Raw genomic sequence first — 14,750 nt, 5'->3', positions numbered from 1 at the left:
CCTTCCTTCCTTCCTTCCTTCCTTCCTTCCTTCTTTCTTTCTTTCTTTCTTTCTTTCTTTCTTTCTTTCTTTCTTTCTTTCTTTCTTTCTTTCTTTCTTTCTTCTACTACTCCTTCCTTCCTTCCTTCCTTCCTTCCTTCCTTCTTCCTTCCTTCCTTCCTTCCTTCCTTCCTTCCTTCCTTCCTTCCTTCCTTCCTTCCTTCCTTCCTTCCTTCCTCTTCTTCCCTTTCCCAGAACCAGGAGTCAACAGAAGCCATCAAGATCTGCAGTGAAGTTCTACAACTGGAAGGAGACAACGTAAATGCCCTCAAAGCCAGAGCCGAAGCGTACTTGCTGGAAGAGCAGTACGAGGAAGGTAAAAAGTTGAAGGAAGACAGATGGCATTCCTTGGGGGTGTTTAGTTATAGTGGAAAGTCGCCAGTGTGAGTTTGGGTATCTGCCTTTTTGGCATCGTAGAATATTAATCCCACCAAGAACCTCTTTTAAGAATGATTTACGCTACATCTAAATTTATTGACTGGAGCAGTCAAGCCACTGTGGAAGAATACAAATAATTAGTCTCCAAAGTTCAGCTCTGTGAAAACCAGTTCCGCTATTTTCTGTTTTTATGAGGGAGCGTTTTGCAAAGGAAGCCAGATATGCATAGCGTGGATTGGCTGGTGTCTGTGGTAACACAAGCCCACCCCAATCCCTGAGCAGTTTTACAACTGGATTTTTCTTTGGTAAAAAAATATGTGAAGTGATGAATTAAAATTTATGTTACGTTAGAAATAAAAAAGGCGAACAGGCCACTTGATATCAGAGGAGAGGGGAAAGACAGACAATCAGTATTCAAGTTATTATTAGATCCACCTTTCTAACATAGTTGGAAGAGCCCAAGTTCACTTGGCAGAGGGGAGAAACAAAACCCCAACAAGCTTTGTCTAAAGGCTTATTTGTGTGCATCCTCATTGTCTAAGAATACCCGGAAACCTTGACAAAGTGGAATAGAGTGAAGGGAGAAGGGATGTATATTTGTCTAGCAATCCCTGGTAGTGGGAACCATGGGTTGCCAGAAGATCCCCATGTCTCTCATTTGAAATAAGTTTCAGTTTGCAAGACCTGAGAAAGGCTGTTATTGATAGGATGTTTGGGGGGTTATAGGATCGCTATAAGTCTAAAGTGATTTGACAGCACATAACACATTCATAGAGAGTCATATGCCATTATAAATGTGCCCTCCTGGACTGTTTTATTCTACTACATTTATAGCCCCTTTATAAAATGGCCTCCTGGTGAATAGTCTAGTTAAACCCAGCTCCACTTGCCCAGTTATGTGCCATAAAGTCCCACGGATGAGATTTAGCCATCTTAAGTTCATGATTTTAAGGCCATCCATCCAGCATGTATAGCCTCTTAAATAATGCATAGTTGTTGAGGGAGTTGTCTCGTAGCCTTTAACAAATGTGTGACAGGGATATGGGGCTGCAGCAAACAGAAAAGTAGCTAAAACATGTTCCATTTTTGGGTGTTGTTTGGCTGTTAGCTGTATGTAATGTTTCTGAGCACACTGCAGGCGAGTTTGGCATGGAGTATTTGTGCTACCGCAGGACTTTATGGTAGTTTGAGTGGAGGTCTGAGTGGTGCGACAACTCTTTCTCATTGTTAAGTAAAACAGCGGTTTGCTTGTCTGTTGAAAGGGTTTGTTGAAATGACCTGAGATCTGGTCACCACACCTAAGAAAGAATATCGCAGAGCTTGAGAAGGTGCAGAAAAGAGCAACCAACATGATCAGGGGGCTAGAGCAACGGCCTTATGAGGAGCAGTTAAAATGCTTAGGGCTGTTTCGCTTGGAAAGAAGGCAGTTAAGGGGAGACATGATAGAGGTCTATAAAATTATGCATGGTATGGAGAGAGTGGACAGGGAGAACCTTTTCTCCCTCTCTCATAATACCAGAACGTGGGGTCATCTGCTGAAGCTGGAGGGGGAGAGATTCAAAACTGATAAAAGGAAGTATTTCTTCATACAACGCATAGTTAAACTGTGGAACTCCCTGCCCCAGGATGTGGTGATGGCTGCCACCTTGGAAGGCTTTAAGGGGGGAGTGGACATGTTCATGGAGGAGAGGGGTATTTGTGGCTACTAGTTAAAATGGATACTGGTCAGGATGCATACCTATTCTCTCCAGGATCAGATGAGCCATGCCAGTTATATTAGGTGCCGTGGAACACAGGCAGGACAATGCTGCTGCAGTCGTCTTGTTTGTGGGCTTCCTAGGGGCACCTGGTTGGCCACTGTGTGAACAGACTGCTGGACTTGATGGACCTTTCGTCTGATCCAGTAGAGCTTTTCTTAAATTCTTATGAGATCGTAGGATCTGGTTCAAAACAAATTATTCTGAGCCCCACCCACCCAATATGTTCTAACAGTCACTGTGTCATGATTGATTGTGCTTGGAGTTTCTCTTTAACAGCTGTAAGAACTGTGTCTTGTTATTTGAAGGTGGAGTGTCTAGGGGAAGGATGATTGCCATCTCCTTGGTTTTCTTTGCAAGCCCTTGAGCAATTAACAGCAAGGCTTGAGGAATCGCATACCAATGTGTTGATTAGTGGCATTGTGGGAGCATGGAAGGGCTCAGATCTCAAAGAAAGTGAGATTTTTCTCCGGTTGCGCTTCCTTATCCCATTAATAATATACAGTTTACATACAGAGACCGGAGTACAGAATGGAGGACCAGTTCTCTGGCCCAGCCTTTAATTGGGCGTAGTGGTTAAGAGTGGCAGACTCAGATCTGGAGAACCGGGTTTGATTCCCCACTCCTACCCATGAAGCCAGCTGGGTGACCTTGGGCTAGTCACAGTCTCTTAGCCTCCCCTACCTCACAGGATGTCTGTTGTGGGGACGGGAAGGAAAGGTGATTGTAAGCCAGTTTGAGTCACCCTTAAGTGGTGGAGAAAGTCGGCATATAAAAACCAACTCTTCCTCCGCCACTCATTTTCTCCAGGGGAACTGATCTCTGTCAGCTGGAGATCAGTTGTAATAGCAGGGGATCTCCAGGTACTACCTGGAGGTTGGCAACCCTACTGCCAAAGGCTCAAACTCAGGGTCGGTACTCGTGTGGTTTTCACCGAGCTGTCGGTCCTAAATGTACAGCAACATTCGGGGAGACCTGGACGTTTGAGTGGCTACCTTTTATGCTTTGTAGCTGGGGGAGGGGGGGAGTATATAAATTGGATTATTTTAACAGCATGGGGGTGCCCTCTCCCCACTAGCGGGGGTGTATTGCGGTTGCCTATTGGCAACAAACGGAAAAGGCTGTTTTGCGGTAGGCATTCGTCATGAGGCTTTCTTTATAATGCGTTCGCTAGATGGAATAGATGAGGGCGTCCGGTGCTTAATGTTACTGGACCAATAAAGCTGTGTGCTGGAAAGGCCCCAGCAGCTTCCCTTTCCGATTCAGATGTAGCCGTGGCCGTCTCCTGCTGGCTTTCCGAGCCGAATGGCCAAAATGTTTTTTTAAAAAGTCTACGGCGAGCAAGGCTCATCACAGTAGGCCAGCTAGTGTGGATGAAAGAGAAGTAATGTTTGCACTTTGCTGGCGGATGGATGCTTAAATCACTGGGGCATCAGAAGGATTTAAAAAAAAAAAAATCTTTGGGGAAAGAATTGCCGGCAGCCCCCAAGTGTCTAAGTGATATAAATTGGTCACCATTTCCTGCCGGCTTGCCCAGAAACAACAACAAGATGAATGTAATGCCTACTGAGAGGGAACAGCTGCTGGAAGATAATCTGATGCAAATACTTTGTCTTACTTAGAAAAGCTAGGAGTCTTAGATCCGTAATGAGACGTTCCAAGATTAGAAACGGAGAAACCAGAAAAGACTCATTACACAGGGAATGCAAAGCAGGCCCGGGCAAAGGCCGCTGCCGTTGAAGCTTAAACGTTCCATTTCTTGGCTTAGAGCAGTAATGCAATTATGGAAATCCATCTTGTATGTTTGTTTTAAAACTCCCCTTTAGTCCAAGCTACTGAGTTTCGGAAATCCTTACTTTTACAGAGAAGGAGCATATTATATAATGGCCTTAGTCAAGTTAGTGGAGCAGCAGGTGGCTGGGGGCGACCTGGAGAAGGGATGTCATTGCGCGGGGTTTGACCATAGAGTTTTGAGTGAATGCTAGAGTGTCACCCCAGGTGATGACCTCACCTCCGGGTTGCACTGGAAGTGACGCCATTATGTTGGGGGTGCTGATTGAGCACCTCCCATTTTGCCCACCATTTTCCTCCCAGCACCCAGTTGAAGAAGAAGAGCTGGTTTTTATATGCGGAATTTCTCTACCACTTAATGGAGAATCACACCGGCTTACAATCACCTTCCCCTCCCCACAACAGACACCCTGTGAGGTAGGTAGGGCTGAGAGAGCTCTAAGAGAGCTGTGACTAGCCCAAGGTCACCCAGCTGGCTTCATGTGTAGGAGTGGAGAAACGAATCCAGATTAGCGTCCGCCGCTCCTGTGGATGAGTGGGGAATCAATCCTGGTTCTCCAGATCAGAGTCCACTGCTCCAAACCACCACTCTTAACCACTACACCATGCTGAGTGGTAGCAGCCAGTGATTGGTGGGGATTGAAAGGTCTCCCACTACCAGCAGGCATCTGTCAACCCTAGGCAGGGGTCTCAGATAATACCCCTTGTCGAGCCGCCTCAGATCTGCTAAAAGGCTTGTCTTTGGTTCCTGGGGAGAGTGCATAGCTCAAAATTTGTGCTTTGTGTTCAGAGGGCCTCGAACTAAATCTGGAGCCTCTTTGGATTGCAGCTGAGAGGACAGAAAAGACAGACTTCTGCCTGAAATCAGGGAGAGCCGTGCTAGCCCAAGGAGAGTATACTGGACCAGGTGGACCAGCAGTCTGATGGATAAGGCAGCTTCTTACGTTCATGCACTCAAATAAATCAGATGATAATTTACTTGGCATAAGCAAAAACAAAACAAAAAATCTGAGACTTAAGCATCTGCAGCAGATAAATCATGGCAGAATAACTGAAGGTACATTCATTATGTGTTCTGGGTAGCCATTCGGGACTACGAAGCTGCGAAGGAGCAGAATGACGATGATCAAGAGATCCTGGAAGGCCTGGAGAGAGCGCAGAGGATGCTCAAGCAGTCTCAGAAGAGAGATTACTACAAAATTTTAGGAGTGAAAAGGTGAGCACTTGAAAGGCGACTCCCTTACGTATTTACTTAGTCACTACAGTTGAAGCCTGCTCCAGGGACCACCAGGGTCATCTAGTCCAACCCCCTGCACAATGCAGGAAACTCACAACTACCTCCCCAGTGACCCCCACTCCATGTCCAGAAGATGGCCAAGATGCATGAAGACGGTTCTTCTATCCCCACCGCAACCTTGTAAGGCAGAATCATATAGTTGGAAGGGCCCACTAGGGTCATCTAGTCCAACCCCCCTCACAATGCAGGAAACTCACAACCACCTCCCCCCCACACACCCCCAGTGACCCTTACTCCATGCCCAGAAGATGGCCAAGATGCCTTCCCTCTCATGATTTGCCCAAGGTCACAGAACCAGCATTGCTGACAGATGGCCATATAGCCCCTGCTTAAAAACTTCCAGGGAAGGAGCGCTTACCACCTCCCGAGGAAGCCTGTTCCACCGAGGAACTGCTCTAAATGTAAGCAAATTCTTCCTAATGTCTAGATGGAAACTCTTTTAATTTAATTTCAACCCGTTGGTTCTGGTCTGACCTTCTGGGGCAACAGAAAACAACTCGGCACCCTCCTCAATATGACAGCCCTTCAAGTACTTGAAGATGGTTATCATATCACCTCTCTGTCTTCTACTCTCCAGGCTAAACATACCCAGCTCCTTTAACCTTTCCTCATAGGACTTGGTCTCCAGACCCCTCACCATCTTTGTTGCCCTCCTCTGGACACATTCCAGCTTGTCTACATCCTTCTTAAATTGCGGTGCCCAAAACTTAATACATTACTCTAGGTGAGATCTAAGCAGAGCAGAGTGAAGCGATACCATCACTTCACTTCATCTGGACACTATACTTCTGTTGGTACAGCCCAGGATCCCATTTGCCTTTTTAGGTTAGACTGAAAGACAGCGAGTTACCCAGAGGCCATCCCATAATGGCTGAGGAAGGACTTGAGCCCAGGCTTCTAAATCAAAGACACTATCGCCTACAATGCATGATGCTTATAGAAGTCTAGCTATTGGAAGGAACTGAGTGTAATTTGTTCACAGTAGGGTTGCCAGCTCTGGATTGGGAAATGTCTGGAGATTTTTGGGGCGGAGCCTGATTTTTGGGGAGGATTTTTGGGGCGGAATCTCCCTGGAGGTTTGGGGAGGGACTTCAATGTTGTAGAGTACAATTGCCAAAGCAGCCGTTTTCTCCATGGGAACTGATCTCTATCAGCGGGAGATCAGTTGTAATGGCAGGAGATCTCCTGCTAGTACCTGGAGGTTGGCAACCCTAGTTCATAGAGGAAGTATTTTGTGTGCCTCTGGGCATACTAACGTTATGCCAGAAATTGGATGGTAGTTCTTGTGAGGGAAGGGAGTAGGAATGCTAAAATGACTGTTGAATAAGGGTTGTAGTTAGGGATGCTGTTTGTCCACAATTGGCCGGCAAACCCCTGCTGGTGCTCCCCTATGTCCCCTTCCAATGCAAACTGGAGCAGCAGGGGGAAATTGGCGTTGCTTCACATGGCCGCGTCGCTTCCAGGTGAAGACCTGCAAATCCGGTCAAATCGAGGTCTTGTTTTGGCACAAAAACCACTGGGAAGTTCATTTTGCAAATAACTTTCTGTTTATTTCTACAGGAATGCCAGAAAACAAGAAATTGTAAAAGCGTACAGGAAGCAGGCAATGCAGTGGCACCCAGATAACTTCCAGAACGAAGAAGAGAAGAAGAAAGCAGAGAAAAAGTTCATTGACATAGCAGCTGCCAAAGAAGTCCTCACTGATCCAGGTCTGTTAGCTCTAGGCTCCTGCAGACTCCTGATTGCTCACGCATCTCCCTTTTCCTTTTAACTTCACCATTTTATTTGCAGGGTGCATTCAAATTGTTTGTCACGTTTTTATGATCTCACGCTTGCGCATCCATCTTTTTTTATTAGAAATGCGGCGGAAATTCGATGCCGGAGAAGACCCGCTGGATGCGGAAAGCCAGCAAGGCGGAGGAAACCCTTTCCACCGAGGATGGAATTCCTGGCAGGGGTTTGACCCCTTCAGTTCTGGAGGACCTTTTAAATTTAAGTTCCACTTCAGTTAGAAAACTTTCCTCCCTGCCTGCCTTGCTTCTACAAGTTTCGTTTTATTATTTTGTTTCTAAGTAATTTAAAATAGTGAAATCTTTGAACAAGGACTTGAATGAAAATTAGCCCTTCTGTGACGGAAGGGTAAACTAGCACATGAAAGAATGTGATACAATGGGAGTCCTATTAGTACTAAATTGATTTTATATTTCTGGATGTCAGATTCCTGACCTCTACTAAAGACATTGAAGGATAGTTAAGGCTGAAGCCCCTGGGCCCCTTTTTCAAAAGTGGTTCAAAACCCTTCAGCCCAAGACAAATCCATGTAAAAGAAAACATTTTATTCAAGAATGCACTTTAAATTTTAGCATACTTTTTAGTGACTTTTCTGGGACTCTGTAGAAATGATGAGAAAGTACAATATTTTTCGGTATAAATGCCAATATTTTGATTGGCTGCTCTTTGGGAAGAAGAAGAGTTGGTTTTTATACCCCACTTTTCTCTACCTTTAAGTAGTCTCCAAGTGGCTTACAAATCACCTTCCCCTCCCCACAACAAACACCTTGTGAGGTAGGTGGGGCTGAGAGAGTTCGGAGAGAACTGTGACTAGCCCATTGTCACCCAGCAGGCTGCATGTGGAGGAGTGGAGAATCAAACCTGGTTCACCCGATTAGAGTCCACCTCTCCTAACCACTACACCACAGTGCCTCACACTGGAGGGGGGCCTCCCTGTCACTCCTGTAAGATGTCATCTTGTCAAAAACTCCTGAGTTATGATGCAGGTCTGCCCTTGCAGTACACGTGGGGCCCATTCCAGAAGGGGCTTGAGCTTACTGAGAACTTGCCTAGGAGTAGGCATAATAACCCCTTGTATGCTACATTTTAGGATGACATTATGATAATGCTTTAGCAAGACTGCATTCAGACACTTGACTATGGTTAAGAAAAATGGGCACAATGGTTAAGAAAAATGGGCACAAACCTGAACTGTTTCTAGGGCTGCGCGTGTGTCTGCCCCCCCCCCCCCAAACTGGGTCCCTGTGCATTCTTTCTGTACCACTGTTCTGTAAGATGGCTGAATGCAGCTTCAGGTCATTCCAATGCCCAAAATGTTCAATAGAAGCCATCCATAAGGTTGCAGTCCTAAGAACACTGTCCTATGAGTATGCCCATTGACTAAAATGGGACTTACCTCTGAGTAGACCTGCTGGGGATTGCTTTCTGAGACTTACGTTTATAGAAAGGAGACTGGCTTGTGGACAGTATTCTGATTTCTTTCTTTTTCAAAAGGACACTTGGCATTAGAGTAGACTGAACATTCAATGACTATTGTGCCAAATCTGCAAAATTTCACTTCCGCCCTGGCGACCATTTCTTCAAAGAAAGGGATGGGGGTATGATTTGGGTGAACTTGTAATATGACAGTGTTGTGGTTTGTGGTTGTAAGATATTTTGAGAACAAGTTAAAGGGCATTTATCAGTATCCTACAGATATTAACTAACATGCATCATTTTGAAGCATTTTGGGTCGGTACCTTTTGTGAAGTCGTAAGGGGCCTCGCTGTATTAACCAAGAAATTTGGAAATCAACGAACACCAAGTCTGACTTACCTCTTGGGCTGGCTTAAGGAACTGGGACTCTCTTCCAGTATCCTTATGTTTGACATTACAAAGTGCATTCCAAGTACACCATCTCATTACACAATTTTGAACCTTGAGAAATGTTTTCAAAATCCAGCCTTCCTTGAGAAGGCAATTTTAGAACCTAGTTAAATTCCCCACCCACCCTTTCTTACTCCAGCGTTCCAGTCAAAACCTCAAGAATAACCCCATAATAATCTAGAGAGCCCATTAATGGTATCATATAATTCATACACACCTGCCCAAGTCCCACAGGAGGCCTGAACGTGGAATACAATTCCATGCATATTTTCCTTGCTGGGTTGGGAATTTTACAGATTACAGGCAGATCTGTAGCCAGGAGAGAACCCTCACATCAAGCATGTAAACGAGGCTTGGATTTCACTGACTGACTGTGTCCAGAGATCATGCCCAGCCTGTTGAGAAGAGAGGTGGCGGAAGACGACTGTCTTGTAACGGCTTCCCCCAAAGAAGGGCTGTGTGAATCTGAATAACATCACCTCTAACCTTGCTGTGAGAATGCTGTTTAGGGATATTCCTGGGAAATCCCCAAAGATGAACAATTCCAGAAGAATGCTTTTGCTTTTTGTTTGTATCTTCATGGGAATCACTCAGGCCTTCCTGTCACAGATGTAGTTATTACATAGCAACAGTGCCCTCAGTGCATGTATTTTGAACACACACATGAACACGTGAAGCTGCCTTATACTGAATCAGACCCTTGGTCCATTGAAGTCAGCATTGTCTACTCAGACCGGCAGCAGCTCTCCAGGGTCTCAGGCGGAGGTCTTTCACATCACCTACTTGCCTAGTCCCTTTAACGGAAGATGCCAGGGACTGAACCTGGGACCTTCTGCATGCCAAGCAGATGCTCTACCACTGAGCCGCAGCCCCTCCCCTGTATTTAAAACACTTCACTTTTGACGATAGTCATAAAAGGAGCAGAGTCGCCAGGGGGTAGAGAGTAATCCTTGCTTTCTGCTGCGATCCTAAATGCAGTTGCAAGGGAGTAAGCACCACTGAGCTCAGTGAGGCTTGTGTCTGAATAAATATGCTCAGGCTCACCACGTTTTGGGTCTGACGAGGAAGTTCATTGACAAGTCCTATTTTGCATGGCTACACGTGGTTTTTCGAGTCAGTCGCCGTTGCCTGGAGCACCAGTAACAACTGCAAGTTAGATTGATCCAGGAGTCCATCAAGGCAGGTTCTGTAATCACATCAGTAAAGACCAGCCTGTGTCAATTAACATAAGCCACTGCGGGAGATGCGCACAGTCCAAATGTTTGTAAAGCTTCAAAAACATTTTTTTAAAAAGGCAGTGCTATGGAGCTAAGAAGTTCTTTTGAAGATAAGACATTCGAAAGCATGCTAGGCAGTGTATTAGCAGCAACAATTTTTGATTAAAGCTGCACCCTAGTTTTATCGACTGGTTTCAAGCTTCTGTTAAAACCAGCGAGCTCACTTCGTGTGTGTGTTTGGGTGTGTAAAACCAGATTAATATGAACAAGAGTGCCATAGTTTAAAAAAAAACTGGTTATGTGCCACAGATCCTTTTCCACTGTACCAGTGTTTTCATGGGCTTGTATTCCATTGGATGAGGGTGGGAAGAGAGGGTCCATGGGCGGGAAATGCATTTATTTCTTCTCTTTGGAAACTTAAGGAAGCCATTTACAGCAATTCAGTGGTTGTTTTCTGGGTTGCTGTAGAAAGATATTGGTATTTATTATTAAATGCCTTAAATATGAACTCGCTTCGAGATCTTTTTCTTCTTCCAGAAATCACTCTATATCTGTATTAAGAGGGCATCCTGGAATTTCATGTATGCTGAGTAAATACATCTAGTCCAGCATCCTCACACAGTGGCCGACTAGTCTGGAGGTCCCACAACGGGCATAGAGGCCAAGGCCTTCCCCTGATATTGGCTGTGGTCACCGTGGCTAGTAGCCACTAACAGATCTATCCATGAATCTGTCTAATCCCCTTTTAAAGCCGTCAATGCCTGTGGCCATCGCTACATCCTCTGGCAGGGGCTTCTATGCTTTAGCCTCTAATACAGGGGTGTCAAACGTTAAGGTCTGTGAGCTGGATCCATCCACTTGAGAGCCCTTATCTGGCCCACGAGCCAGCAGTCCCCCCTTCGATCTGGTCTGGCAAGGCATGGCCCGGCCAAGTGACATTTATGGCCTATCTGTAGGGTTGCCAACCTCCAGGTGGTTAGCAAAAATAAAGCACCGATACTAAATAGACAAGCTGTGTGAAATAATAGTATCAAGCTCACTAAGTTATATGCAAAAGTGTGATTATATTATGTACAAGTTCAAGGAGCCAACAATGATAAGGATACATACATGAACACATATACAAAGATACAATGTAGCTAGCAAACTACCAAAGATGGTCAGTTTCAACAGTTTCAACGATTGTCTTTCAAAGGTAAGTACAATGACTTATTCTATATATTTCTTTCCAGGGAAGAAGATGGAGCCTGGAGCAGATAGAGGCAGCTTTGATGTGCCTCTATCTGCTCCAGGCTCCATCTTCTTCCCTGGAAAGAAATATATAGAATAAGTCATTGTACTTACCTTTGAAAGACAATTGTTGAAACTGTTGAAATTGTTGAAACTGACCATCTTGTTTGGTAGCTTGCTAGCTGCATTCTATCTTTGTATATATGTTCATGTATGTATCCTTACCATTGTTGGCTCCTTTCACTTGTATATAATATAATCACACTTTTGCATATAACTTAGTGAGCTTGATACTATTATTTCACACAACCTCCAGGTGGTGGCAGGAGATCTCCTGCTATTACAACTGATCTCCAGCAGATAGAGATCAGTTCCCCTGGAGAAAAATGGCCGCTTTGGCAATTGGACTCTATGGCATTGAAGCCCCTCCCCAAATCCTGTCCTCCTCAGGCTCTGCCCCAAAAGCCTCCCGCTGGTGGCGAAGAGGGACCTGGCAACCCTACCTATCCGGCCCTCGTAACAATTGAGTTCGACACCCCTATTTTAGACTGCTTCCTTTCTGGCTGCTCTACTGCCCAGTCCCCATCACACGAAAACAATGAGGCAGCTTCATTTTTATTTGTTCAGATATTCTCCAACAATGCTTTGAGTTGAAGAATGCACTACAAAAATTACATTTTTTAATTCTCTTTTGGATGTCTGGAAGCTGCCCTGTGTTGGCAAACAGTCACATTAAATTTGTGGTGACAAGAGCACGTCAAGTCGCTTGCCAAGTTTGGATTCTGCACTTCATGCGTGTGATGTAAACAATATAAATGTTTGGCGGCAGGCAGTGTAGAAGTGTGTCCTTTTGCCTTAATGGCCGGGGAAGAAGAGCTGGTTTTTATATGCTGACTTTCTCTACCACTTAAGGGAGAATCAAACCGGCTTACAATCACCTTCCCTTCCCCACAACAGACACCCTGTGAGGTAGGTGGGGCTGAGAGAGCTGTGACTAGCCCAAGGTCACCCAGCTAGCTTCATGTGGAGGAGTGGGGAAACTAATCCAGTTCACTGAATTAGCCTCTGCCGCTCTTGTGGAGGAGAGGGGAATCAAACCCGGTTCTCCAGATCAGAGTCCACCGCTCCAAACCACCGCTATTAACCACTATAGCACACTGGCTACCACAGCATGGCTCTTTCCCACCCTGCAGTGTTGGGATATGGACCACAGTGGAGGAATCCACACAACTCTTTCCCTCACCAAAATAGGGCCAGTTCTGGAGACGCAGTAGTGGCATTTCCACAATGCGTGTTTCCCCCACCCATTCCACCCCCCTAGGGTTGCCAATCTCCAGGTACCATCTGAAGATCTGCTATTACAACTGATCTCCAGCCGACAGAGATCAGTTCCCCTGGAGAAAAGGGCCGCTTTGGCAATTGGACTCTATGGCATTGAAGTCCCTCCCCTCCCCAAACCCCGCCCTCCTCAGGCTCTGCCCCAGAAACCTCCTGCTGGTGGCAAAGAGGGACCTGCCAACCCTACCCCCACCCCAGTAAAATGCTTTGGTCTTTATAGCACTGGCTGCCCCAGGCCAGGCCAAGGAAATATACACTGTGATGGTACCAGGACACGAGGAAACCTTACAGCAAGTTGGAAAAGGAGTTCATTCAAAACAGCAGGCATTTGATTGTGGCATTTGATTCTGAGATATCCTTACAGATAAGCAAACTGGCAATGAAAGGTTTTTCTTTTATTTGATATAAGTTGCAATTTTAAAAAATATAACTGTTTAATGTTTTAAAAAATGACCTGGAGCATCCCAACCACCCAGACAACTGTTTTTACCCATCAATTTAACTTCTTCCCTAGCTAAATTGTTACAGAATAGTAAGGTCCAGACAATTCACTGGAGGAGTACAGTAAAAAGGGAAGCTCTTCAAAGAGAGCGAGAGACATTACTAACCTATTGGTATTTTTATACCGCCCAACCCTATGCTTGCTTGCAGAGTATGTTCACTGAACAGAGTATGCTTGCAGAGTATGTTCACTGAATTCACTAGAGTAGGGGTGTCAAACTTAAGGCCCACGGGCTGGATCTGGCCCCTTGAGAGCACTTATCCAGCCAGCTGAGGCAGCCCACCCCCCATCTGGGCTGGCGAGGTATGGCCCGGCCAAGTGGCATTTATGTCATACCTGGCCCTCATAACAATTGAGTTCACCACCTCTGCACTAGAGAGCTTACTTCCAAGAAAACATGCATAAGAGGGCACCCTTACCCACTCAGTTTTTTTTTAATCTTGCCCTTTCCCAAGGAGCTGAGGGTGGTGTATATATAGCTCTTAGCCTACCTCGCAGTGTTGTTGTGAGGACATGTTGAGTGCATGTGTATGTGAGGGTGTGAGAATGTCCGGTCTAAGGTCACTAGTGAGCTTAATGTCCAGGTAGGAATTTGAACCCAGGTTTCCCCAGGCTCAGTATACCACAATACTAGGAAGAAAGGTGTATTTTTTTAATATGCTGACAATGTGTAGGTTTTATGCACTTGGAACAAATTAAAACACTAGCTAACAACTTGACAGTTTTAATAAGGGAATGAAACAACTTTAGTACACCCCCCATCACCGATTTTAAATACATTTTTTATAAACGACACTGAGAAAAAGGTGAACAATGAAATTGTGAGGCACTTCTAATCCAGTGCTTAATCCACTGAGAAATTGTTTTCCAGTTGATTCTTAAATCAGTAGATTACAGTATGGTTGTCTGAGGAAGCTACAGGATAGAGGACAGAAAAAAATGCAATTCAGACTTCAAATTCTGTTGTCTCAAGGTATCGGAAGAGGCACACTGTTTGCTCCAGTCAGTCAGTTTGACCTCGCCTCGTACAAAGACACACACTTTGAATAGCACGAGGCTGTCGACCAGAACCGCGTATGGAATACAAGCACTTTGTGCTTAGGGAAAATAGCACCAGAAATTGCCCGGCCTTTGGAAACAAAAGAAGGGGGGGGGGGGAGAAAGCCCATCAGGCTGAACTAGCAATCGTAGAACTATAGTTTTCCGTTGGGCTTCCTTATCGTTTTTGCTGGACTTCCTTTGCATTCTGTTCTTCGCTTTGCAATTAAAATAGGCAAAGTAATTTTTTTTCTCCTTTTAATTTAATATCACACTCGCGAATCTTAAAAAATAGAGCGTCTCTGAACTATTTACATCCCTGGTCTGATCGGCTTCGTCCCTTTTTCCTACTCCCCTCAAGTCCACGGGTGGTAATGGGGCAATTGTGCCGGCACAACCAATTCCAAGGAGGGCTTAAAGTTCGTCATGTTTGGCATCTGCAACAGAAAAAAGCGCACATTTGTTATGTGTGCCACCAGTTATAAAAACCAAACAAACGTGTTAAT

At 45.2% G+C, this 14,750-nt stretch overlaps 2 protein-coding genes across 2 annotated transcripts in view; one reads left to right on the top strand and one right to left on the bottom strand.

Annotated features, from left to right (window-relative positions):
* The window catches only part of DNAJC3 (DnaJ heat shock protein family (Hsp40) member C3), a 40,154-nt gene extending 32,880 nt beyond the window's left edge, over window positions 1-7,274 (top strand). Inside the window, exons 9-12 of the mRNA XM_056861893.1 lie at window positions 235-355; window positions 5,049-5,181; window positions 6,823-6,971; window positions 7,120-7,274. Coding sequence (XP_056717871.1) covers window positions 235-355; window positions 5,049-5,181; window positions 6,823-6,971; window positions 7,120-7,274 — 558 coding nt within the window. The remainder of the gene's footprint in view (window positions 1-234; window positions 356-5,048; window positions 5,182-6,822; window positions 6,972-7,119) is intronic.
* Window positions 7,275-14,600: 7,326 nt separating this feature from the next.
* UGGT2 (UDP-glucose glycoprotein glucosyltransferase 2) overlaps window positions 14,601-14,750 on the bottom strand; it is a 90,052-nt gene continuing 89,902 nt past the window's right edge. The window contains exon 39 of the mRNA XM_056862131.1: window positions 14,601-14,681. Coding sequence (XP_056718109.1) covers window positions 14,601-14,681 — 81 coding nt within the window. The remainder of the gene's footprint in view (window positions 14,682-14,750) is intronic.

Source organism: Euleptes europaea, chromosome 16 (genome assembly GCF_029931775.1).
Source record: "Euleptes europaea isolate rEulEur1 chromosome 16, rEulEur1.hap1, whole genome shotgun sequence".
Lineage (NCBI taxonomy): Eukaryota > Metazoa > Chordata > Lepidosauria > Squamata > Sphaerodactylidae > Euleptes > Euleptes europaea.
Note: the sequence above shows the minus strand (reverse complement) of the source record. Positions and strands in the feature narration are given on the sequence as shown.